A 27,455-nucleotide genomic window follows, 5' to 3' on the forward strand; every position below is an offset into this window, starting at 1 on the left:
AAATATAGTAAAATACAAATAGTGAGTTGACAAACAAAGATATCCTACTTTATTATATTTTCATTTGCATGCAGTGTGAGTGTGACTAAAATGCGTATCACATCTCTAGGGGGTTTCTGGAACTCTCACTTTTTATCTTACATGCTTCTATTATTTATGAATCTGTTTTTAGTGAGCATGTATTACTTTCATAATTCTTAAACCAAAAACGTAAGTGAATAAGGATTGAACATCTAAAGCCTATAAAGACAAAACGCTTAGTGTTTCATTTCTTGGACCTGAGTTCACTTTCAGCCAGAGCAGTTCTGGGCCACAAGTACAACTCTGTGAAGATCCTTTATCAGGCTCATCTCATGTATGCATGTGGGCATACACACATACCACACGTGCACAACTACCTACACACCTCTACACATGCACACACACACACAGGGTTGTCCAGCTCCGCATGTGCATGTGGAACGCACGACTTTACAGTACCTGGGGCAGTTCATAGAACATTCTTGTGTATTTATTGGTGCAAGGGAGTAAATAGCCAGGGCTGAGCAGGCAGAAAAGAACGTGATGAGACTGAAAACCCAACACCCACCACCTCCTCCACCATCCAGATGACACGTCCTGTGGAATCCATGGTGCCCTCCTGATTTCTGGCTTTTCCCTTTTGTCTTCAAGACGGGTAAACCCAAGAAAATGTGGCCGTGAGGATGGGCACTTATCCACTCAGGTCATGTCATGAGATGCCCCCGCTTCTTCCCCCCGCAGTGAGGTGAGAGTCCCGCCCAGACCGTGGGGGGCTTACGGGCCCTCGTCCCTGAAGAGTGTCAGGTTGTGCATCTGGATGTGGCTCAGCAGGACCTGTCCTCGCCGCTCCAGGGTCTGGAGGACCTGCCGTAGGCCCTGTTGCCCGCCTTGGCTTTCCCAGAACACCGGGTCTGTCTGCAGTGACTTGAGCAGCATATTCTGTAGACACCCTGATGCGAGAACCTTCACGACAGACTCAGGAAACCTGGAGGAAGGTCCCCCAGTCCCATAACAGAAAGGAAGAGCAAAAGCCATCTCAGAGAGTTTCCGTGAAAGGCCAGGCCAGTCGGCCAGAACTTGCACAGCTGGGGGCCCGCAAAGCCAGCCCGAAATGTCTCCAGGGCCACCTGCTGACTAGTTATCCAGGAACCCTTCCACCCGCTCTGCTGTGACAGCAGGCAGGGGATAGAGCTTTCGATGGGTCCCACCTCCCTGAGTGGGTGAATCCACTCTGCTGGCCCGGGTGAAGTGAGGAGGAGCCCTAGGAAGGCCCAGCCGCTGCAGGTGTGAGCAGGGAAGGTGTCTCCCAGGCTAGCTCCCTGCCAGGGAAGGGCCAGCCTGCCCACTCCCCAGCAGGGCAGCCCATGTTGTGCAGGGCCAGGAGGCCCTCTGGATACTGGGGAGGGGGCAGCCCATCATGGACTTGAAGGGCCTGCTGGCTGTATCCCCTCAGCTTTCCCAGGACTCCTCACCCCCTTCTGAGGCTCATCCAGCAGCTTTTGTCTGAGGGAATGTGGGCTTCTCTGGAGCCACAGTTCAAGGTCTACAGCAGGGCCATCAAGCCTCAGCCCCTGAACCTCCACCCAACCGCTCTGACCCTCACCCGTCGATGCCCTCCAGCAGCCGGAAATTCAGCTTGTGCTCCGGGTGCTGAAGGTTGCCGGCGTTATCGATGTAGACCAGATGAGAGAGATCACTGCTCCGGACCTCAAGCAAGAACATGGACAGAGACAGAGGAGAGTCAGGGAGCAGCCTAGCCAGTGCCCCTGGACTCTGTCGGGGCTCAGCAGCTTGGGGGGCCCTGAGCTGTCAGTCCCACCACCCAGCCTGCTACTCGCCCAGACGCTCCCCTCGCACTGTGCAGTGAGCTCACTCCATGCCGCTGCCGTGCTTAGGACATCCAGGCACCCTCTCAGTGAACCCTCCCAGCAACCTTGGGAGGTGGCCACTGATATTAGCCTCATTTTACAGAAACAGAGGCACAAAGAAGTAATTTGCATAAGGTCACACAGCTAATCAGTAGCTGGCTGGTTCAAACCTGGACCCGTAGCCAAAAGCCACAGCACCTTCTGCAAAACTGCAAGGCAGAGGGACTGATTCCTGTTCTGGTGGCCGAAGGGCTGAGGAGCACGGGTGGAAATGGGAAGGGGCAGAGGTAGTCCACCCAGGGGCTGAGGCTGTGGGATGTACCGTACATGTGCACCCTCACACACGTATGCCCGCCCACGTGCGCCCTGTGCCCCTGTCCCAGGCGTTCCCCTGAGCATCACCAAGGACACAAGACACCCGCCATCCTCAGATAGCACTGCCCATCCTCTGTCCCCACAGTTTTAGGGCCTCTGAAAACTCTTCAAAACTGAAATCAGGGCTTCCCTAGTGGCGCAGTGGTTGGGAGTCCGCCTGCCGATGCAGGGGACATGGGTTCGTGTCCTGGTCCGGGAAGATCCCACATGCCGCGGAGCGGCTGGGCCCGTGAGCCACGGCCACTGAGCCTGTGCGTCCGGAGCCTGTGCTCCGCAACGGGAGAGCCCACAGCAGTGACAGGCCTGCGTACTGCAAAAAACAAAACAAAACAAAACAAAAAAAACAAAAAAAAACACTTGAAATCAGCAGCAGGGAATTCTTTAGCACCTTAAAACTCTGGTATGGTGGGAACAGGAGGCCATCTCTTCCGGCTCCCACCCCCATGCACACACTCCATTCCTACACATTTGCCAAGATTCCCTGGTAGTTTCCCATAATTCTCTTCAGCAACCTGGGCTTAAACTATGAACTTTTGTCTTCAGGACCTCAGCTTCCCCTCTCTCTGCTTCTTCTACCTCTCACCCCACTGCACACACCAGGAATCATCTATTTCTCGAAACCCAATGACTCCTCCCTCCAAAAACTGATATCGGGAAGGATCTGTGAGACAGCTGCCCACCAGGGGTAAAGGATGGATATAAAAGCCCTCCCTCTCCCAGGAATATTTGCTTTTTACTGGGGAAGGAGAGAGGTGGCTCTGGGGCAGGGGAGGGAGAGTTCCTACCGCCCAGCAGCACCACGACGCAGCCCTGGCCTGCGGGCTGGTGGGGCTGCCTGACGCTCGGCCCAGGGCAGCATCTGACGGCTACCGTCCAAAGCAGCTGGCCAAGGTGAGGCGGTGAGGACACCAGCCTCACTGGGGGAAGACAGAGCAGCCCCTCCCCGGGGTGGCGCTTTGCTCCTCGCGCAGGAGAAGCGGCTGTTCTGCCCCACCAGCCTCTCACCGATGGCCTCGGCACACGGCTTCCCACCCTGGGCTGTAGCTTTCACAGGACGCAGCACAGCGCTCCTCCAACAGCCCCAGCCTGTGAGCCATCAGAGGCCAGGAGAGTGCCCTGTCACTGCCACCAACCAGACATGCAGCTCGGGAAACCCCTTCCCCGCTCCAGGCCCCAATTTCCATATTTACTGGCTCATTGAGGACATCCTACTAGACACACAGTTATCACACTCTGCTTCCTGGAGACTTAGGGCGTCCCCGGAGTCTTCAGGGCTCAGAGGAGTTAGTGACAACAGCTCCAGCCCACACCCCATACCTACCTAAACCACATCCTCAGAGTTCCGCCTGTGTCAGTTCTATATATTAAGGCTTCCTGAAAACATTTAAAGGGTTCTGCTGCTGAAAAGAACAGGATTGGGACACCCCAAGGTCACGTGATCTCTGACACTTGCCAACAGCATCTGCTGATGGAGACAGGAAGACCTGAGTCTGGGGCGACCTGGGGACATACCAAGATGTGGACCAGCCGCAGCTCCCCCGGGTTCCGGCATTTCTCTCGGAGCCTCTCTTCCACACAGGGGTCTGAGGGCTCGGGCTCGAAGCCGCAGCAATAGCGATCCAGGCGGTCATGGACCTGCGGGGACACCGTCCTCTGAGGGCCCAGCACTCGGGCCGCCGGAGCCCTGGGGCCACATGCTGGGGGCCATCCTCAGGGATCTTGGCGCTGGTCAGCTCTGCTGCTGGCCTCCGGCTGTGATGGGGCTTCTGCTTGCTCCTCAGCCAGCCTGCCCTGCACCAGGACTGCTTGCTCACACTGCGTGGATTTCCACCCAACATTCACTGCTTAATCTCTGCCACTGGCCCTGAGCTCCAGCCTGGGGCTGACTGTCTGGTCTGCCTGGGGAGACCCACACATGACCACTTTCTCTTTAATCAGCAAATGCTACATCAGGGATTCCTCCCTTTACAGAGATAAAAATCTTTTAATGACCATCCAGGCAGCTCCTGCCTTAGGACAGTGCTTTCACCCTGCAGGAGGCCTGAATCAAAGTCAGGAAGGAGAGCATTCCTGTTCCTGGCTCCTCTTACACTGGATGCCTAAAATGGGAGCAATGACGCTCCCTCAGGGATGATCACGATGTGCTTTAATAAGAAATATGGTCTCTTCCCTGGTTCCTGGCACAGAGCTCCTAAAACCCCTGCAATTTGCTCAGTGATATGAGTGTCTTTTGTTATTCATAATAAACCCTCTGACCATATCAGAGTTTAATAAGGTGACTCAGCGGGGCCCTTAGATCACTTCAGGCTGATTGCCAGATAGACAAGTAGAGAGCAGAACTTTCAACCCTACCCTCCAACTTCTGGGAAGAGTACGAGAGCTGGAAACTGCGTTATAAAAAGCCTTCAACAGTGAGATTTGGGGAGCTTCCAGGTTGGAGAACACACCCACATGCCAGGAGGGTGATGCACCCCGACTCCATGAGGACATACAGGGTTGTATACTTGGGACCCTTCCAGACCTCTCACCCCATGTACCTCTTCAACTGACTGTTCACTTACATCCTTTGTAATAAACCAGTACACAAAAGTAAAGCGTTTTCCTGAGTTCTATGAGACATTCTAGCAAATTATTAAACATGCGGAGGGGGTCATGAGAGCCCCCAACTTATAGCCAGTTGGTCAGAAGTCCGGGAGGCCCAGGATTTGTGGCTGGTACCTGAATCAGCAGTCTTGTGGGAATGAGCCCTTCCCTTGTGGGATCCGACATTGAGTCCAGGTGGATAGTGTCAGAATCAGATTGTACACCCAGCTGGAGTTGGAGAACTGGTGGGGTCAGAAGACATCACTCAGATGACCGGCACCACTGCTGCATCTCTATCTCACCCACTCCTCACTGCAGCCTTGCAATAGAAACATTATTGTCCCCATTTACACAGGGGGACACTGACCCCAGACTTGCCCAAGGTCCTACATGTGAAAGCAGTACAGCTGGGATTTGAACCGAGGTCTGCCTGGCTTGAGCCCAGTGCTCTCTGTTATCCTGCCCTGCTTCCCTGAAGGTCGGGAAGGGTGAGCCAGTTAGAGGTCAAGTGAGGTCCCCATCATTACACTAGTTAAGGCTGGAGAAGAGCTTTCAAAACTGTGAAGGAGGCTGTTCTGCCAACCCAAGCCGCAGACCTGATCCAGCTTTAGCCAGCACCACCATCGTGCCTCCCTCTGCCACATGCAGCCAACCCCCTCCACAAATGGCAGAGGGGACGGTGGCGGGGTTGGGGGGACGGCACAACCTATAAGCCCCAGGGTGCGGCGCTCATCAAAGCCGGGCCAGCCCCCTCGCAGTCCACTCGGGCCCAGCTCAGCGCTGGCCAGAAAAGGTGTCCCTCCATCTCCCTTTGTAGGAAACTCTCACATGTTCTGAAGAAATACAAAATTGATTTCCTTCTACACAAGCCAGAAAATAACTATAGTTCTATTCACCAATCAACCTCACAAAACCGGAGTCCAGAAATGAGACAGTGTTAAACAGTCCCAGCTACTGTCCCAAACCTGGAGGACAGGCCCAGCTTGGCCGGGGGCAAACGGCCAGAGCCCTGTCCAGGCAGCGAGCCCACGAATGAGCCCCCGGCGCAGACAGTCACTGCTTTGGTCTCCCAGACTTTGGAGAACAACAATTACAAGTAACAGAAAAGCCTGGCTCAAAATGGCTTTAACTGTAGGGGAAATTAAGATCATCTACCGCAGGAAGTCTCGTGGTGGGGCAGCTGGGGGATTTAGCAGCTCCTACTGTCACGGTAAGGACTCGGGTTTCTTTCTGCTTCTCACTGTACCCGCACAATGTTAAGGACATCCCTTTGTTGTCTCAGGAAGCCTGCAGGTGGCTGTTGTGGGTATGTTTTTCCTTGTTATGTCTAGAGAGAAGGAGATAGAGACACAGGAAGGGAGGGAGGGAGGGGCAGGGAGGCGAGGAGAGAAAAGGAAGCTATCCCCCAACAATCACGGAATAGAAGTCCTTCCTTTCAGCCTGACTGGACCATATTTGGACACAGGATCATCCCTGGTCCAGTGGCAGCCAGGGATGCACAGACCTCTGAGCCCAGGCATGGGGGGAAGGTGAATCACACCAGGGCTCTGTGCAGAAGGAACGAGAGCAATCAGCTGGGTGCACCGGAGCCCCAGTATCCTCACTCAGGCTCATAACACAAGTGTTGACCGGGACAGGGCTGAGGACGGAGCCCTGCGGCATATGCCCCAGAGACCTCTATTTGCCCTATTTTTGAATCCACCTGAGGCTAGTATCACGCCCCCATATTTCTCCATATGGTCCTAGAACTTAGCGGGTGAGGGTGGTCCTCCTCCATGCATTCACACACATGCCTTCCTCAGCAGGAGCCTTCGAGGCTGCCCACATAGAGGTTTAGAACAGAGGTCGGCAAGCTTTTTCTATAAAGGGCCAGAGAGTAAATACTTTAGGCTTTGGAGGCCATATGGTCTCTGTCACGACTACCCACCTCTGCCTCTGTAGTGCATATTGTACGTATTCTACCTAATATGCAAACAAATGGTCATAGCTATGTTCCATAAAACCTTTATTTACATACACTGACATTTTAATTTCATATAATTTCTATATGTCACAAAATATTCTTCCTTTGAGCTTTTCAACCACTTAAAAATGCTAAAACCATTCTTAGCTCATGGGCCATACAGAAACGCAGAGAGGGGAATTTGGCCTACAATCTGGGCCATGCCTGTGACCCTGGTTTGGAGCCCAGTAGATCTGGGGGTGAATCGTGGCTCCACTGTGTCCTAACTCCATGACCTAAGGAAGTTAGTTAACCCCACTATGCCTCAGTTTTCTCATCTACAAAGTGGAGCAGTGATACTCCCTCAGGACCTCACTAAGGACCACACAAGGTGATGATGTAAACAAAGCAAGGGTGGTTGTCCTGGAGGGCCCTGGAAGGGACAGGCCCAAAGGCCTGGAGGAATCTCGGGGTTCCTCCCTCCAGAAGCCCCGGCCCCACCCCACCTATAGGCCTGAGAACCAGAGTCTGAAATAAAGCAAGCCATGACAATCTAGCCACTCTCTTCTATGTGCAGGCCTGGTTTCTGGAGTGCAGACAAATCTGTGAGATGGACACCACCTACCAAGTCCTCTTTGGCTGGGAGAATAAATGCCAGGATAGTTCTAGCAAGACTGAAATACAGTAACTGCTCTGGATTTCACGTGATGCCCGATGCACAGCCAGCCAAACCCCCTTTCTCCTGCCAAACGCTCCCTGACCCTGTGCAGATTTCAACTCGCTGCAGCGTTGCAAGTTGAAATGCTGGAAGCTACAAGGAATAACAGCCCATGTGATACAGGCGGCGCTGGCGTCCCCAGATCTACACCCATTTGAATGCTGAACCGGAAGGGGCTGGGCAGGTGCAGTTGCCAGTGTGATTAATTTGCCATGCTGTCTGGGAACTTTTTTCCACTGTCTAAACTGCAGTAGTCAAGCAGGACCAAGCTTAAGCTTCATTCCCAAATCGCTTCAGGATTTGATTTTTTTTCCCCCTTTTTGAAAAAATGAGGAGTTACCAAGAAAAAATGATAATCCTTTGCAGTTTTGGTTTTCTGATGAACCTAGCAGAGTTGGATGATCGTGAAGTTTTTGTTTAATTCTAGTTAAACAGTTGTGAAGCCCTTACTCTGTGCTGGGTACCGCTCTGAGTGCTTTACCCATCACCACTCATTTAACCGCTCCCAGCAGCCAGGAGCCAGATACGGTTATTATCCCCATTTCAAAGATGAGGGAACTGGGCTTCCCTGGTGGTGCAATGGTTGAGAGTCCGCCTGCCGATGCAGGGGACACAGGTTCGTGCCCCGGTCTGGGAAGAGCCCACATGCCGCGGAGCGGCTGGGCCCGTGAGCCATGGCCGCTGAGCCTGTGCGTCTGGAGCCTGTGCTCCGCAACGGGAGAGGCCACAACAATGAGAGGCCGGCGTACCGCAAAAAAAAAAAAAAAAAAAAGATGAGGGAACTGAGTCACAGAGGCTAGTAACGTGCCTAGGGTCCCACAGAGCGAAAGCGGTGGCACCTAGGGACTTCCCTGGCAGTCCAGTGGTTAAGACTCCACGCTTCCAACGCAGAGGGCGCGGGATTGATCCCTGGTCAGGGAACTAAGATCCCACACGCCACGCTAAGACCCCACATGCCCGCGTGGCCAAAAAAAAAGAAAGAAAACGGTGGCGCCTAGACTCAGACCCAGGCAAGTATGGCTCTGACCACTGAGTCAGACTGGGTGGCAGGTACACATTTTTTGGCGCCAGAGAGTACAAGCTCCCCAATGCAAAAAAGAAGATATGGTTCAACCTGATCCCCAGCACTTGTTTTGCACAACGAGACTCAGCTGAGGTTTTCTGAGTGAAAGGATGAATGAATGAAGCGCATGGCTGGCTGACAGCAGGAAGGATCTGGGGCTGGGGTCGGGGGGTGCTTCACATGAGGACTGATCACTGAAAGCCTGCCTGTCAGGTGAGCCCTACATCCCTGCCCAGGATACCAACACCAGAAGGCTTCAGGGGGAGGCCTGGCTCTGGGGTCCCCAAACAGGACATCTGGTGGGACAAGACACTGCAGTCTGCCAAGAGGGACACCAGGCCCAGCTGTGGGGAGGGGAGGTCTGGGAGGAGCCCAGCACAGGGCACGAGGGGTGGCCCGAGTCCTCTAACCCATCCACCAGGTTCCTGGGCCAAGACGCGTTCCTCAGCCAGTGCCTGATCTGAGTCTGGTGGATTCCAGAAGAACTGCCTGCTGTCCCTGGTGGCCCTGCCCCCTATGCAGGACCTTCCCCTCACCTGGGGACAGTCACAGGCCCAGGTTCTTCTGGATGGGAAGGGTGGCTCTTGGCCGGGCCAGCTCACTGCCAGATTGCCCCAGAGTGGCAGCATCTCTGTCCAAGGAGGGCAGCAGGACTGGTCTGTTAAAGAATTTGTGAGGCTTTGGGGAGGTCGGGGTGGGGGAGGAGTCGGTTACTCTGAACTGACTCTTACTCTCCTCTGATGACTCCCTCTGCAGTGCTCCCCTGGTGTCCTGACAGAGGGCAACCTTCCCGGAGGCCCAGGGGAGGAACATCTGGATGCCTCAACTGCTCCAAGCCTGAGGCCAGAGGTCTCAGCACCAGCTCTGGATGTGGGTGAATAGACTGGCTGGTGGGCTTTGAGGAGATGGTCTGAGAAGAACTAGACCTTATCTAAAAAGACATCTGTAGATCACCCTACATTTTAAACATCAACACAAAACCCAGCAGCCGTGAAAGATGAATCCACCACAGCAAAATAGGTTCCAATCAAGAAAACTGGGAGAGTCACCATGGGAACACCTTTCACAAAAAGTCCCCACATCAATACACTAGAGGGGGGAGTATTGTGAGCTCCTCCATGGATACTCAAAAGGCATTTGATATAATTTTTACATCCATTCCTGACAAGAAAAACTCTTAATAAAGCAAGAATAGCAAATAGTTCTTCAGTCAAAAGCCAGCATGATGTTTAATGGCAAAACACTAGAAATTGTCCCAAAAAGAAACAAGTCAAGTCCATCATCCCATTACTATTTACCATTAATCTAGAGGCACCACAACTGTAGTGAGGTAAGAAGAAAGAAAGAAGAGGCAATGAGGAGACAAAATGCATTCATTACAGAAGAAATGATCATATACTTGGAAAACCCAGAGGATAAACCAAGCAACTGTTAGAAGCAGTACGAAGTAAGCAAGAGGCCAGTAACCAAACTATGACACAATAATATCCTTCACACAGACCAAGAGCTACGGGCCAGAACATATTGAGATAGGCTGGGACCTGGGACCCTTTACCAGAGTGCTTGCAATACAAAGAAACTATAAGGGACTAAAAATAACTGCACACAGGCTCAGTGGGGCAAATTATGAACAATAAGATACAAAAAGGTCACAAAGCAACTGTCACTTCTGAGGTGCCGTGAGCAAAAGCGGGACCCCGCGCGCATGATCCCTGCACACGGCACCACCAAGGGGGTGTGCAGACCACCTAAGCTACGCCTCCTGTCCAACCCACCCATCCGCCCCCAGCCTCACCCCATTTAAGGGACCAGCTCGCCCTCGCCTTGGGAAATGAGCAAGGGCACCTGTTTCTTGTTTTTGCTCCCGTGTGCTGCAGCACGAGCTCCAATAAAGCCTTGCCTGAATTTCTCATCTGACTTCTTATCAATTTCTATTAATTTAGGTCTCCTGCCCATTTTTGGATTGGGTTGTTTGTTTTTTTGATATTGAGCTGCATGGCTGCTTGTATATTTTGGAGATTAATCCTTTGTCAGTTGTTTCGTTTGCAAATATTTTCTTCCATTCTGAAGGTTGTCTTTTTGTTGTATATGTATAGCTGATTCACTTTATTATAAAGCAGAAACTAACACACCATTGTAAAGCAATTATACTCCAATAGAGATGTTAAAAAAAATTTCTATTGATTAAAGAGTCCAAGAACCCAGGTCAGTAACAATATAATGGAAGGAAAGAGGCCATTTTCAGTGGTCACAAGAAGATGAAATAACAGTATCATCCCAACATGGAAGTGAAGATCTAGCTCAAGAAAACATCAAGATGCTTCTGAGGAACAGGAATAAATGGAAAGACATAGCCTGTCCTTGGCTAGAATGACCCTGTATATTAGGATGTAAATGCTCTCTATGTTAGTCCATGCAAATTTAATTTGATTCCAGTAAAGTCCCAAAAGGACTTGGGAAGGCAAAGGAAGTAACAAGCTGACTCTAAATTTCACAGAAGAATAGTATGTAAGAATATCAGAAAAATCTTAAAAAAGAGCAATGAGAAAGACCGAGCACTCCCAGTTATTAACCTAAAATATAAAGCATGATAATTAAAACAGTGTGATTCTGACACATAAATAGACCCTTTACTGGAACAGAAGAGTCCAGAAATAGACTTTTTAGTACATATGGAAATTGGCTATATGATAAAGACAGCATTTCAAATTGGGGGAAAGAATGATTTTTCAACAAATGGTGCTGGGACATTTGGGTTGCCATCTGAAAAAAAAATCATTGTTTTGCACCTGATCTCTTATTCCAAAATAACTTCCAGATGGATCAAAAATATATGTAAACACATGGGAGAATTTTTTAAATAACCCTGAAATGAGGATGGCCCTTTAAAACATAGTACACTAACCTAGAAATCATAAAAGAAAAACCTGATAATGTTAACAACATTAAAAAATTTTTTTTAATTTCTGCACAGCAGAAAGACTAGAAACAAAGTTTAATTGACAATGGAACCTGAGAGAAATATTACAATGCAATGAAAACAAAAGAATAATTTCCTTAATCTATATAAAGCTCTTAAAGTCATTAAGAAAAAGACCAACAATCCAACAGAAAATGGGGCAAAGGATATGAACGATTAAAAAAAAATCTAAAAAGAGGCAGGACAAGGGTGAGGCAGAAGAAAGTGCTTCTCGCTGTCAGGGACATGCACAGCAGGCAGGCACTCCTAAAATGTTTGCACCTGGGGCCCCTCCCTTGCCTCATGAACTCATTTTCTATTGCTGCATAACAAATGACCATGAGCTTAGTCACTTAAAAATGACTCATTAACTCAGTTTCCGTGGGTCAGAATTCCGTCCCGTTTCTGCCGGTTTCTCTGCCCAGGGTCTCAGGCTGAACTCAAGGCGGGGCTACATCTCTTTTGTAACTCAGCCTCCTCTCCTGGGCTCAGTCAGGTTGTTGGCAGAAACCATTCCTCGTGGTTTTAAGACTATGTTCCCCGAGATCTCAGGGTCCTTCCAGAGGCCGCCCCTCCCCATAGGCAGTTCATAGCGTGGCTGTTTACTTTCTTCCTCGAGGCCCTCAGGAAAACCTCTCTGATGCTTCATCTTTGAAAGGCTCTCCTGATTGGCTCAGGCCCACCCAGGAGAATCTCCCTTTTGATTAACTGAAAGTTAACTGATTACTAACCTCAACAATATCGCAATAACTTTGTATGGTGACAGATGGAAACTAGGCTTATCGTGGTGATCATTTTGTAATGTACAGAAATATCAAATCACTATGTTGTACACCTGGAACTAACATAGTGTTGTAGGTCAATTATACTTCAATTAAAAAAGAAACACCCAAAGTTAACTGATTGATAACCTAATCACTGAAATGATATTCCATCTATTCACAGGTCTCATTCCTACTCAAGGACAGGAGCTAACGCTAAGGGGAGTGGTTATCTTGGAGACCATCTTAGAATTCTGCCCATCACACCTCACCCTAATCGAGGTCCTGCTTTTAAATATATGTAAAGATGCTTGATGTCACCCTTTAAACACCCTTGTCCGGGAGGGCTGTTTCACCCCTCCACCGTTGGCTGCACCACCTGTGCAGGAGGGAGGAGTGCAGCACCCATCTCTTGGGTCTGTTGTAGGACTTGAAGGAGCTCATGTGTGGGCACTCCATAAACAGTAGCTACTCTTATATTTCATGTCACTGGCTGGAAGCCTGAGAGGTCGGCAGTGGTCACGGATCTGGGCTCCTCTCTAACTGCCACAACACCTGATGTTCCAGGGAGCCCAAGCCAGAGGAGATGCCATGAACCATAGACTTGAACTCAAAATAAGGAACACACACAGGATCACAAATGACTGAACCCGGCTCCCCGGGAAGGAAATGGGCCAACCTTAACCCAGAAGAGACCTAGAAGAAATGACTTTTCCAGAGTCAGTTAAGTCAGCAAAGAGGGCAAGGGTATGCCCTCTACGGCCAAGCTGCACTAGATTCTATCCCAGCTCCAACACTTAAGGCCTCGTGACTGTGGGCAAGTTCCTTAGCCCTTCTAAGCCTGTTTCCTCACCTGTGGAAAGGAGCTAAAAATACTGTGCCCCCCTAGGGCTGTTATGCATCAACACATGCTAGGTGCTGGCACAGGACCTGATGTGGAGGACATCAGACAGCATTTTATGCTGTCATCTGTTCTGGATGCATAAGTTAATTACGTGCCAGAGGCAAGGGCTGGACAAATGACGGTCACATTGTTTTCTGCCTCTAAGATTCTCTACCAGACCCGAAAAGAAATGGAGAAGGCCTTGGGATTCTTCTCAGTCTAGAGGAAGGAGTGATATTGGAGGAAACAGAACACAGCAGCACCTAGATAGGAAATCATACAGAGACCCTGGATTCATTCACTGATCTGTTCATCCATTCATCCACTCATTCACTCATTCAACAAGTGCTTATCTAGGACCAAACCAAGAGCTTGGCCCTGTGCTAGGTGCTGGGGATGTGGTAGTGAACAAAACACAGAGACAGAAATGAACAAATAAATAAAATAAAACTTACATACTGTGCTGGGAGTCAGAAACGAAATAGATAGGATAGCACAAAGGAGAAAGAGGATAACAACGGGGAAGTAGAGTCAGGAGAGCTGAGGCCCTGGGGAGGAGGAGTCGGAGGCCCTTGCACCTGAAGAAACTGACCGAGGCCACGTGCCAAGAGGCGGGGCTAGAGACAGCAGACAGGGATGGATCACGTGGGTCCTTGCAGAACCTGATACCGAGGGCATTGAGATGCTTTGCCTTACGGTAACGAGGAAGTAACACAATCTGATTTACAATCATAAAAGAGGTATGTTCTCTACCTGACCAGTTGTCTATGAACTTCAGAGGTCTCCCTCCAACTTCCAGCTGCTGTAAGCTTTGGCCAGGGGCTTTCTCCAAATGCCAGGGAATTAACACCTCCAGGAACAGCCCTCAACCAAAGACCAAGGGGAGATTTCGCTATAAATACCTCGCATCCCTCACCTCTTTGTGGGCTAACTCTGAACGTGTATTTTATACCATTTCTCAGAATTTTCCTGTGGAACTAAGCCCCAGTCGCCCACAGTGGTGACCTGCTTGTTGACGCCCTTTGTTGGCTGCCTTCCTTCCATCTCACTTTCCTCTTCCCTACAGGTGTTTCCTGGGGTCCCCTTGCAGATGAACCACCACAGTGGAATCCTGGTCTCAGGGTCTGCCTGGGGGAAACGAAACCAAGACATCACTCCGGCTTCTGTAAGGAGACTGGATTAGAGGGGGACATAAGCGGAGGTGGGGAGACAAGTCCAGGTAAGAAAAGATGGCGGCCTGGACCAGGTTGGTGGGAGCCGAGGTTTTCTGGGGTCTGGACTTTCCAGAACATGAAGGCCCTTCATAAGCAGAAGCTGCAGGATGACTTCCGTGAGCGAACATTACTCCCTCACAGGCTGCCCGAGTTCTCCACAGCTTCTCACCCAGTCGAGCCAAGCACATGCCCCCTAAGACGAAGCAGGGCGTGAGAAAAGAAGCCTGTCTAAAAGGGAAAAACGCACATGTGCCCAACCCCCCAGCACTTCCTTCTCTCCCTCTGGCCTCTGGGTAGAAGGCCCTCTTGGGTCCAGGCACTACAGCCCTTGGGTTGGATTTGGCCTACGGCGGATGTGATGGTCATAGCTCCTCCCAAACACGGTTGGCTGTGCCACCTTCACTGTCCCAAGAGGAGGAGGACTTTGTGTCTCTCACCAGAGTGAATGCAACTCTGGCAGCAAGTAGCCCTGGCAGGAAGGCGAGTAGAGCTCTTTGAGCCCCTTCCCCCCAGCAACACACATACACACTCTCCCACCCACTGTGTCCAGCGAGTACGACCAGCTTCTCACTGACCCCCTCTCTTGGTCTTACTTCTCCCGATGACACAGCCCAGGGTGGGGTGGGAGGGCACCCACTCACTATCAATCCTTTATCTTTCTTAGAGAAACCAGTTTATTAATCAAGAACACCATCCTGGGCACGCCGGCCTGCTGAAACGTGGTTTCGACTTATCATTCACTGGGGGCAGCAGGTGCTACGGGGACCCACCCCCGCTCCTTGGCACTCACTACTCCTGTGCATACTGATGGTTTTCTACCGCAAGTGCCTGCAGCTCTCTGCCTTTGCCCCTTTCTGGCTGCAGGAGCATGGACCAGTCTAGAGGTTCCAGGAAGTCAATGCCCTCAGGAGCAGTCTCAACCAGTGATGGCTAGGAGTTAGTGGCCCAGCTTCTTTGGCCCTTGGGTGGGACGACTTGAGGCGTTTTCTACATACTCTCCCAAAGGTCTCAGCGGGATTGAGCCCCAGTTGCCCACAGCAGTGTCCGGGCACCGTATGGAGAGTATGTGGTTTGATGTGAATGGTGTGTCCATATGTGGCTATAGCATGTATGTGGCTACGTTCATGTGTAAGTTCATGTACAGTGTGTGTTTTGGGGGCGTGTGTGACTGATCTGACTATTGTCTAACAAGTATTTGCTCCCCCTTCTACTCTGAACAGAGTGTACTTCCCTTCCCTGACATTGGGCTTGGCCGTTGACTTAACTCTAGCCAAGGGAATATTAGCAGAAGTGACATCAGCAGAGGCCTTAAATGTGCTTCTGCAGTTTGGCTGAGCCCTTGGGCTTCTTCCACTCCCCATTAGAAGGATTGCCCCAGGTGGTGCTTCCTCTTCAGCCTGGGCTCCAGAATGAGAAACGACGAGCAGACCTGAACCCACAGCTTTGGGCCAAGCTCAGCTGAGCCCAGCTGACCCATAGACCCTGGAGCAAGAAATCAAGAGCTGGTGTCTCAAGCCATTGAGTTTTGGAGAGGTTTGTTACATGGCATTATTTCAGCAATCACTAATACAGAGTGTTATGGGGGATTTGCAAAGCACGGGGTATGGTTTGTGGGATACGAGGAATGTGTTTGTGTATTTTGTGTCTGGGCAAATGTTATGTTGTGATACATAAACACAGAATAACAAGGGTTTATATTGGATGAGACAAAACAGGCGAGCAAGCATGTGCAGAGTGGGCTGCATGTGGAGTTTGTACCTGGCTTCTGGTCAGAAGGGACCTCAGGTTCCTGGGCTGGGAAGCCCACAGCCCCGCTTCACTCCAACTTGCCTGTGATTTCTAGGAAGGCGGCATCCTCCAGACAGGGGTGTTTGACTTGCCTGGTGTTCAGCAAACCCAGGAAGAGGTGGCACGAGGCCAGCCGAGTTGCGCCTGACCACACACACCCAACCTGCGTGTGCTTTGGCTGTTGAACCTTCTACCCCCATGGCAGGGCTTGGCAGCTGGGGAAAGGCTCCACACCACAGCCTCCAAAGACGGACAGAGGGGCTCTGTGTGGGCAGAAAGCTGCTGCGTGCACATCAGCTGGACTGGGGCTTTGCAAGGAGGGGCCTCCGAGCTCAAAGCCCCAGGCCATCCCTGTAAGCATCCCCTCTTCCTGCCCTCATTCATGGCTAGATGAAGAGGACTCTGTGAGTAAGTGGGTAAGCTCTGGAGTCAGACCATCCAGGCTGTGCCTCAGCTCCACTAGCCATGGCCTTGGGCAAGTAACTTAACCTCTCTCGGCCTCAACTGTTCAACTTTAAAACAGGGAGAAATATAGTATCTCTCTAGTAATGTTGCCATGAGGATTGGATGAGGTAATTCCTATAAAGTATTGGAGACAGTGCCTGTTTATTATTGAGCTTGGGCCACCCGCCAGGCGCTGTATGAAGTACATTACGGGAGTGATCTTGCATGCACAAACCACACAAGGTCAGTGTTATCTGATGGAAGCTGGGCTCCCCCCAGAAACAGACCTTGAGGCAAGAATTCAAAGCAAAACCAGTTTATCTGTGAGCTAATTCAAAAACACAAGCAAGGAGTAGGGAAGGGAGACAGGGAGGGCCAGCAATGACCACTGTGGGTAACTAGGGCTCGGTCCTGGTAGGGAACTGAGAGACACATGGAATACGCACCACAGAGCTACCCCAGTCAGGGAGCCGGGGCTTTTACACACCAGCTCCCATCAGTCACAGGAGGGCAGCTCCTGGAGGGAGCATGACCAGCTCTCCCAGTTTAACCAGGACTGTAAGTCTGTGGTCTGGGAAACCCCTGCATCCCAGGCTAGATGGCAGGCCACACTGTCTGGAGGGCATTAATTCCCAGCCCTCAGCCTGTCACACCCTGGGCAGAACAGGCTCAGGGCCCAGAGCCCGAAGATGCAGGCGCTGGCGATTCAGAGCTACCATGTGCCCAAGGGCGTAAGGTTGGGACACCCAGTCCCACTTAGAGGTGAGAGAAGTGAAGCTCAGAGACGCAAACTAATCTGCTCAGCGTCACACAGTGGCAAGGGGCCTGTGGGCAGGGGGTTCAAACCCAGGTCTGTCTGATGCCAAAGCCCATGCCAACCACCAGGGCCCACACTCCTCCCTCCACAAGGGCAGCCACGAGACAAGGGCTAGAGGAGCTGCGAGTATCGTGGGAGCCCAGCTAGTCCAGTGACTGGAGACAAACATCCACAGGCAGACAGGTAACATCCAAGGGTTTGGGGGTGGGTGTCAGACAATTAAGAGGTATGGTCTTCGGCCAAAAGGAGAGTATGGCAGCCTTTAAAGGGGGCAGCAGCTACTCAGCTCAGGACGATTCCTGCCACGTGGGAATGAAGGCCCCATGTTACTAAACCATCCAATGTTTCAAAGGAAGTGGGATTTTCATGAGAAATCTCCAAAGTATTAAATGTGGTCTGAGAATTTTCTAAAACACATTTTGAACCAACCTTATATGGACCAAAGAGGGCACATCAGTCCCTGGCTACCCGGTTGCGGCACTGAACTCGTTCTGTGGTGTGTCCACTCACCCCAGTAGGTAAATTTAGGGCTAGCATTGATCTCTTTCCTCAACAGGGGTCCCTACAGAAATGGGGGCTGGCTTGGTGTGCATTTAGCACACGTATCCACCTGCTTTGCGCTCTAACCGTTTTTTGTCTTTCTTTCTGGCCACATTTCCCCACTTGTGTCTCCACGGCTGACATCCAGCTCACAGGTCCCGGAACAGCCACACTGACTGTTCACAGGTCACTTAGTAAATAGCTGATGCCTGCAGTCCCCCTGTTAACCCCTGGGCCCTGACCGCCAACCCCTTCTCCAGGACCCCGGAAAACTCCAGGGTTAACTCCTGGCCCAGCAGGGACCTCAGCTGGCCCTGTGGCTTCCTTCTCATTCTTCAGGGCCCAAGCTGGACCATTATCATCCCTTTATCTCTCCCCTCTCCCATTCTGTCTCTCCTCCACCTCGACTTTCTTTTCCGAATTATGCAGCCATCTTGAATCCTTCTTGATTCAAGGATAAAACATTACCAACAGTAGCGTGCTGATAAATGTTTAACAACCAGCTCTCAGGGAATAGGGAGGAGTCCTGATTTGTAGCATTTGCTGATTCCCTTGATGTAAATACTCCTACGCTGGCCAGTTTCAAGCTACCAACATGGATGAATGTGGAGCTAGCAAGAGATATGCAGTAACTCATCATTATGTAGTATTTACTAGGTAGATGCAAAAACCCTCAAGAGCTCAAATAATAGTACAATGTAAAATAATTATGAAGTGATGAGTTCAGAGTATTATTACCTTTGTTTCTAATATAACTTATTATATTGTGAGTTTATATAATTTAAATTTTAATAATGCCTGTGTTTCACAGCCAGGTCATAAAATTCCTGAAATTCTTATGAGCCTACATGAGCTCGTTCCAGCACACCAATGGATGAATGAACTCAGAGGCAGAAAAATAACAAAAACGGGTGCTTGGTGATCAAAAGACAAGGACTAGGGGGAAAGTCACCGTCCATCCTCAGGTGGACAGTTCCGGCGTCTCAATTCACCTCAAATCCCCTACCTCCACTGCTCCCCACCCCCACCCCGCCTGGACCCACTTACCTGCAGCAGGAAGTCGAAGAGTGCCAGGCGTGCCCACTCGGTGCGGTGGATGCCCAGGCATGCGGCCTGGCCCGGCTGGCTGCAGTCACGTGCCAGCAGGGCCTGGTACTGCAGCCAGCCCAAGGCCAGCGAGTTCTGGTCGTCATCTGGATCACCCAGGTGCTGCACGTCGGGTGCCCACCAGATGACGGGCCTTGCGCCACCGTCCGTGTAGCGGTAGGGCAGCAGGGGGCTGTGGAAGCGCCTGGCCACGGCAGGTAGGCTCCGGCGCAGCCCCAGCACGCGGTCCACATGGAAGGACAGGACCTCAGACAGGTCCCCAGGCCTCTTGATCAGGCCACAGAGCCCCTGGGAGCAGAGGTAGCTGAGCCCCGGAGACAGGTCCTGAAGGGCACCCTTGGCGGAGAAGCCAACCTGCAGCACCTGCCCGTGGCCAGGGACCCTGGCTTTGCCCACCACCTGCCCCTGCGCCAGCAGCTGGAGGGTCTGCACATCCTGCTCTGTGAGCCACGGGGGCACCTGTTCGCTGGTCCTCAAGCCACTCGACAGCCTGGGGGTCTCAGCGTCACACCACACAGATCCTTGCAGCTCCCCAACAGAGCCAGGCCACTGACGAGCCCCCGTGGCCGGGGAGGGACCCCCTGCTTGTTGTCCACCAGTCAAGGCTCTGTTCCTCAGTCCTGGCAGATCCCCGCCTTCTGCTGGATGAGGCCGGAGGGTCGGTCCAGCAGTAGCTCTCCAAGTCTGTAATGCTGCCATGTTGTGCCCTGCGAGGGGGCCATCTGGGGTGCCCGTCTCACTCTGTGCCTCCCAGAGGGGACCACTGTGCCAGGGGAGGTCCAGGTCTTTGGTTCCTGGACCCCTGACCTCATCCGCCCTCAGGAGCACCAGATGCCGGGTACTGAGTCTCAGATCTCCTGGAGGTGCCAAAGTAATGCCCCTCTTGACCCTCCCTGGACGTCTGCTGTCCATGTCTGGGGACTGCCTGCTGCTGTCCACGCTCCCTCCGTGGCCTTGCTCCTCAGCACACACCAGGACGGAGCTCCCAGGCAAGGCCCAGCCTCTCCGGAACCTCAGGTTTCTTGCCCGCTGCCTCCAGCCGGAGCTCAGAGCCTGCCTGCTCTGGGGGACAGGGGCACCAGTTACCTGCTGGGGCTCCATGGGACCAGGGTCTGGGCTGGCAGCTGGGTGCTGTGGAGGGAAGCGGGTGACAGCCACCAGAGACAGAGCCATTAAGAGGCAGAATGCCGTCACCAACCGCCTCTTGCCACGCAGCTTTCTCCAGAGCCAAGATGCCTGGGGGATGGGGTAGAAAAAGAAAGCTTGAGACCTGCGAAAACATCAGCCCTAACCCACAAGACAACAGGACGGTGGATGAAGGAACATCTTGGGTGAACGAAGAGGGGAAAGAGCAGAGCCAGGTGGAGTAACGCCTAGCTGTCCTCGAGAGGCACGGGAGCCAGCTGCGCTCCTGCCTCAAAGCTCAGCCTGCTCTGTCTCCAGGACAGCCCTGGCCGATGCCTGCAGGCAGATTAGGCTTCTCCTCCCTGAGTAAACCGCCATGATGACTCTAGTCAGCAAACGCACTGAGAGCCTTTCCCCATCTTCCCCCACCACTAAGTGCGGGCCCCTGTCGTTTCGTCTCCTCGTGATCCCACTCTGCGGACCTGCAGTCGTCTCCCACAAACACGCTCTTCCCTTTTCCGGGGCACACGGCCGCCCAGCTACAGATGACCTTGCCCGGCCTCCCTAGCAGCCAAGTGTGACCCTGGGACTAAGTCCTTGCCTATGGCCCAAAGCAGCCATAGGTGCTTTCCCCTCTCTGGGCACATAGGTGTGGCAGTGGCAGCTTTCCCCTCTCTGGGCACATAGGTGTGGCAGTGGCAGCTCCACACGTCTCGGCAAGGACACACCCTGGGGCAGTGAGTTTTCAGCATGTGATCTCTGCACCAGCAGCATAAGCATCACCCGGAAACTTGTGGGAAATGCAAATTCGCAGATCCTACCCCGGAACCACTAGATCAGAAACAGGGGCGCAGCAACCTGTGTTTTAACAAGTTCTCCGGGTGATTCTGCTGCTTGGGCACTGTGGAGCCACCAGAAGGAAGGAACTTGGGAGCTTGTGTGACCCCATGGGAGCAGAACTGGCAAGAGCTGTTTAAGCCACTGTATTTTGGAGCCCCCCTAACTGTGAACCTGAGGCGCCATCTCCATCCCCTACAACACCCCAGCAGCTACATCCGTCCAGGCACCCTGACCCCTGACCAAAGCTGATGGGGCCATCCTGGACCCTGATCTACACTGGGCCAAATCGCTCCTCAGCCCCAACCTTGCCCTGGGAACAAAGGCTTGTGACGAGTCAGCAAGGTTGGCTTGCTCTGCTCGTGAACTTGAGATCAGGGGCACGTGGCTGCCCAGCTAACGATGACAGCAGCGGCCATATGCTATTGAGAGCCAGTCTGCAGGGAGAGAGAAGAAACAGCTGCAAACCAGAAACCCAAACAGGAGGGAGCACCTGCCCAGCTTCCTGAAGCTTCTGGTTCCAGTCCTGACCTGGCCCAGCTCTCTGTTCTTCTTTCACTGGGTGGATTTAGCCCATTTCCATCACTTGAGATTCCATACACGTTTAGTCTTTGTTCTGTCATAATATCTTATGGTATATTTTTTGTATTTATAATTTTTGAAGTCTTCCACTATGTTTTCAGTTATGTTTACTTGGTTTGGGGGTGTATATTTCTTATAACATTTAGGAAATTTTGATCTGGATCCTACTGATTACCTTTATGATTATATGCCCTTAAATGTCTAGTTCTTTAAACAGTAGCTCTTAAACCCTAGTAAGAATAACCATACGATTAATTCCTTTCCCCCCATTCCCTACCACTCTTTTGCTATTCAATTGTAATCACCAGTATTATCTTTTGTAATGTTTGCCGTTGTACAATTTAAAATGCTTACGTTTCTACTATATTTTGTCAGCTTTAAATGATATTCTTTGGTCCCCAGCTATTATTCACAAACAGCGTGTTTATTCTTTCTCCCACTTTTCCCTCATTCACCTTCCGAAGTTTTCTATTTGTGTCATTTCTATATTGTTAGGATATAAAACATGTCCCTTCTACTCTATTACTCCAATACTTACACTTGTTCGGTCTTAGTTCTTCAGTTAAACATATTCTTTGCATACGCCTGTCCCCTTTTGCCCTAGTTTTCCATTATTTCTTGGTTGACTGAAGTTAAAACTCCATAATTTTCTCAAGAAGTACTCATGGGTATAATAGCCTCTGGGTTCTTGCATGTTCAAAACTATTTTTCTATAGCATTCATGCCTGAAAGAAAGTTTGGCAAGATATAAAATACTGCTCACAGTTTCTTTCTTGGAATAGCTTGTAGGTTCTGCTCCACAGTTTTCTAACATCAAATGATGCTGTGGAGAAATCTAAGATTAGACTGGCTTTTTACCCTGCCTAGGAGCCCTAAGAATTCTTTCTTTTTCTTCCCTTTTTTTTTTTCATTTTTTCCCCAGCTTTACTGAGGTATAATTGACAAATAAAATTGTGTATATTTAAATTATTAAACATGATGATTTATGTATAGATTGTGAAATGATTACCACAATCAAGTTAGTTAACTCATCCACCACCTCACATAGAACTTTTTGTGTGTGTAGTGAGAATGTTTAAGATATACTCTCTTTGCAAATTTCAAGTATACAATACTAGCTAGTCACCATGCTGTACATTAGATCCTCAGATCTTATTCATTTTATAGCTGAAAGTTTTTTTTTTTTTTTTTTTTAGATTCTACATACAAGTGATACTATACAGTATTTGTCTTTCTCTGTCTGGGTTATTTCAGTTAGCATAATGTCCTCCAGGTTTATCCATGTTGTTGCAAATGGCAGGATTTCCTTCTTTTTTATGGCTGAGTAATATTGCATTGTATACATGTATGCATTTTTCTGTGTCCATTCATCCATCGAAGGACATGTAGGTTATTTCCATGTCTTGGCTATTGTGCATAATGCTGCAGTGAACATGGGAGTGCAGATATCTCTTCAAGATTTCTTTTCCTTCAGATAAAACCTCAGAAGGGCTCCTCCAATTTCTGTTTGGGGTTCCAGGGGCCCCCTCTCTATAGAGTATGCTTTTTGTACCCTCTGTTATGTTCCCCTGGGCCCCCGACTGATTCCAGCTGTCCCTACAGTGGACAATCCCTCTGTACACTGCCAGCTTCCCACCTCAAGCCCCGGAACCATTCCCTGCTTTCTTGCCCACTCTCAGGGAGGCACAGAGGAAATTAACACCTTTGGGGACAACCCTCAACACATAGGTGACAAAAGTCAGTGGGTAAATGCCCAGCCTCCATCCTTCAAAGGGACAACTCTGAGAGGCATCCTATATGATGCCACAGGATATGCCCAGTGGGACTGAGCCTCTTTTCTATAAAACAGATGATCTTTGTCTCCCCCTAAGACACCTTTAGCTGATGATCCTTTTGACGTGAGAGTCTAAATTTTTGTCTTTATTAGATATATTTTAATATGATCTTTATTACTATTTAACACACACACATACGTGTAATACATGCATAGATAAGCACTGTGAAAAACCCAGATAACACAGTTGGTCCTCCATAATCATGGGTTCCACATCCCCAGATTCAACCAACTGCAGATCCCATTATTGATGTTAAGTTTTCAATTGTGTATGAGTTATTATCTCCTTTAATCCTCACAACAATGTAGGGAAATGGGAATTATTCCATTTCCTATTTTACAGATGAGAAAACGGAAAGGTCCAGAGTGCTAATTTGCCCAGAGTCACACAGCTGGCAAGAATACCAGTATTTTTAATTTAAACTAAAAGTAGAAATGGCCATGGACAAAGAATCTGTTTGGTTTTGCTTTTTCCTTCTACAATAAAAAGAAAACTATGTTTTCAAGTTGGATTCACAATCTGGATTCTCAAAGTTCTGGATACCACTAGGGAAAAATAAATCATCTTTTAAAAATGTTTCAAGAAGACAGACTGTTTTGATCCTTCTCTAGGCCTCACTTGGCTTCAGACAACCTGGGGAAAGTTGGCAATTGTGCAGCTGTGCAGAGAAAAAGGTTCGAAACAGCCATGAGCAGATGACCCTGTAGGGCCACACAAGCAAAGCTTTTGGGAAAAGAAAAGCTGCTTTGATTGAACTGTAAAAACATCCTCTGAAGAGAAATATTCAGCTGAATAATAAAGAGCACTTTAGAGAAAGTAGTAAAGGGAATGATGCATGATGTACTAGAAAGTTTGCTGGTGGAGCCCAACTGACCCCACTGCTACACACTGGCCAGTGGAACCCGCCCCCAATTCACCCATCCAAAACACACGCATGGTCTCTTGCGACGCTGGTGGCAGTAGGGAAAGGAGAATGGTGTCTGGTTCTACAGTTTGCTCTGTTTCCCCTCCCTCCTCAAATCTCACCTCCCACCCTTTCACCAAGACTCCCCCCCCTTAACTTCTCAGAGAAGATGCCCACTGGACCAGTAGTCACAGCCACTCACAGCTGCAGAGGAAGCGGGGTGAAAGAAGAGAGTAGCCAGAAAAACTTTGGGGAAGACACATTTGAGTTCTAGATTAGCTTGTGCCCTTCTGGGTTGAGTTACAATGGGTGAGATACACAACCACTCTGCCCCATTTCCTCAGTTATAAAATGGGTGAGAATGAGATAATTCCTCCCTCCAGAGACTGCCATGAGAAAAAAATGAGTCAAAATATAGAAAGGACCCACTACATAGTTTGGTACGTTTACATGGTGGGATCAGGGTTTCTGTCCCCACTTTCCGAACCCCCTCTATTTTTCTGGGATCTGAAAATTTTCCACCACCACCCCTTCCTGGGTTTTGGCATATTGCAATGGGGACATTTGGGAGTACAGCTCAAGGCAGAGCCAGAAAGAGAAACTCTTTCATCATAAAACCACAAGCATAAATTAGGAGGATGCCACCTGGGCAGTGAGAAGGGTCTTGCCCTGCAGAGGCTCCATCCAAAGATAATCCAGGATGGAACAGGAAGGAATCACTTGGCTTAAAAGTATATGGGAGGGCTTCCCTGGTGGCGCAGTGGTTAAGAATCTGCCTGCCAGTGCAGGGGACACGGGTTCAAGCCCTGGTCCGGGAAGATCCCACATGCCGCGGAGCAACTAAGCCCACGTGCCACAACTACTGAGCCTGTGCTCTAGAGCCCTTGAGCCACAACTACTGAGCCCGCATGCCACAAGTACTGAAGCCTGCACACTTAGAGCCCATGCTCCACAACAAGAGAAGCCACTGCAATGAGAAGCCCGCGCACCGCAACAAAGAGTAGCCCCCACTCGCTGCAACTAAAGAAAGCCCGTGCACAGCAACAAGATCCAATGCAGCCAAAAATAAATAAATTAAATTTTAAAAAAAAAGTATATGGGAAGTTGAGGAGAGAAAGGGTGGGAACCAAGAAGGACGTATGCACAAGGCCTAAAAGGAAAAGACTGAGATTTTGGCTTCCCTAATAACTGTAGGAAGGGGACCCAGGATAGTAGTAAAGAGCCCGGTCCACTGAGAAGCTGCGGGCTGTGCTGGGCTGGACACAGGAGCTGCCACCAAACTCCCCATCATCGCCTCCCTCCATACAGGGTGCAGGCAGCTCTTAAACATGAAGTGAAAGACAGTGTCACTTTTGGAATCATGTGGACCATTTCTTTAAAGTCTCTATTGAATTTGTTACAGTACTGCTTCTGGGTTTTGTTTTGGTCACGAGGCATGTGGGATCTTAGCTCCCTGACCAGGGTTCGAACCTGCACCCCTTGCATTGGAAGGAGAAATCTCAACCACTGGACCGCCAGGGAAGTCCCCACTGATGGAATCATTTGTTCACTATTCCTTCCTCCTCACCCTGCCATGGCTTCACTGAAGATGGAATACACTTCCTCACCCACTGTCTTTGACGTCGGTCGTGTGACTTGCTTTTGCCAATGGAATATAAGTGGACAAAACACAGGCCACGTCCTACTGGAGTGGTGTGTTGTGTGTGCCACCTTGCAAACTTGTCTTCCAACATGACAGGAGCATGTCCCAGGCAAGGCACCTGGAGCAGACCTGAACCCAGTCCCCAGCCTGGACCTAACCCAGCCACCCACTACTGGGCCCAGCATACCCACAGCCCTGCAACCAAGATCAGGGTGTATATTGTTGTAAACCACTGTGATTGTGGGGCTGTTTGCTACGCAGCATGATCACAGCAAACCCTAACTAATACAGATCCTTTGGTGATTTCTTTTGGGCTCAATGTGTGCCCTTTGTCAGAAAACAGTAAGGCAGTTTAGTAATGTAGTGCCCTTCCCTTGACTAATAAGGGCATAGTGGTGTCACTACAGATGCATGACAGACTCTGACGACGATGATGGTGCAACCTGGTCACGGACACATCCCGTGGACCAGTTTCCCCCACGAGATGGGCAGATGGCATGGAGGATGCCTTCTGTCAAATGAAAACCAGAGCGGTCTTTTGAGAAGAACTTTTTGGAAAAATTCCAACATACACTGGTGGCCTTTGTACAGACACAGTTTGAGAAACTAGAACATTCAGAGAAAAGGGCTCGATTACAGTTAGTACTGTAACCACCAGCAGGAGACTTTTTCTTATTTCTAAAGGGCCACAGGAAAAGGAAAGCTCTTCTTCTTTGGGAAAATTAGTCAGGACTTGGCCTCACTTAGGGGCACCAGCTCTCCCTTTCCCAGACTACCTCCCAGAATGCCCTGCTGTAAACTCTGACATCCCAGGCTCATCAAATATGACTTTCACCAGCTGCCGCACAGGAACGAGCTGGCAGGGATAGAGGCAAAGCCATCTTTTCTCAACTCCCAGATATCAAAAAAAGACAACGAAAACCTGGTCCTCCACTGAACTGCCTTGGCAGGTGGGATAACATGCAGGGCAGGGAAGGTGGGGAGAATACAGAGATCGCATGTTCCTCTCCCCATCACAACAGAGAGAATCACAAAGCACTTGTACAGTGTTTCCTGGTGGGAGTTTCCTGGGTGGGAGAAGGGGCAGAGGAAAGCCACATGGGGTGTGTGTGTGTGTGTGTGTGTGTGTGTGTGTGTGTGCGCGTGTATGTGCGTAATAAGAATCAAGTTTGGCTCTAGTTCTGGAGTCATCACTAAGGTGTGACAGCCCCATCTGTTCCATCCCCCGACCTCTGCCCTCTACTTAGCAGCCCCCACTGGCTGATCACTGATTTATCACTACTCAGACTCTGGGTGAGACTGGCAGAGATTTTGCAATTTGGAATTTCTGTCCCATTTTTTAAAGACCAGTTAAATAATTTTCATAACAAAACCATGGCTCGGGTGAGAGGGAATACGTAAGCACATTTTCAGAGGGCTGGATTAAAACCACATGTTGGTCCTGTGA

The 27,455-nt window shown here is 50.2% G+C and overlaps 1 protein-coding gene across 22 annotated transcripts in view; it reads right to left on the reverse strand.

The window, feature by feature from the left end:
* Positions 1–506: 506 nt before the first annotated feature.
* GASK1A (golgi associated kinase 1A) overlaps positions 507–27,455 on the reverse strand; it is a 99,857-nt gene continuing 72,908 nt past the window's right edge. For 20 of the 22 annotated variants that reach the window (XM_029242280.1, XM_029242279.1, XM_029242277.1 and 17 more), the window contains 4 exons: positions 19,024–20,319; positions 3,777–3,899; positions 1,625–1,728; positions 507–1,006 (listed from right to left, as the gene is read on the reverse strand). In XM_029242280.1, the coding sequence (XP_029098113.1) occupies positions 796–1,006; positions 1,625–1,728; positions 3,777–3,899; positions 19,024–20,256 (1,671 nt within the window). In that variant the 5' untranslated portion in view covers positions 20,257–20,319 and the 3' untranslated portion in view covers positions 507–795. Of the gene's footprint in view, positions 1,007–1,624; positions 2,575–3,776; positions 3,900–19,023; positions 20,320–22,165; positions 22,825–27,455 lie in introns of those variants that run through there. The other 2 variants (XM_029242284.1, XR_003796626.1) reach the window with 2 other exon arrangements.

The sequence above is a fragment of the Monodon monoceros genome, unplaced genomic scaffold (genome assembly GCF_005190385.1).
Source record: "Monodon monoceros isolate NGI ecotype Baffin Bay Population unplaced genomic scaffold, NGI_Narwhal_1 Super_Scaffold_3, whole genome shotgun sequence".
Lineage (NCBI taxonomy): Eukaryota > Metazoa > Chordata > Mammalia > Artiodactyla > Monodontidae > Monodon > Monodon monoceros.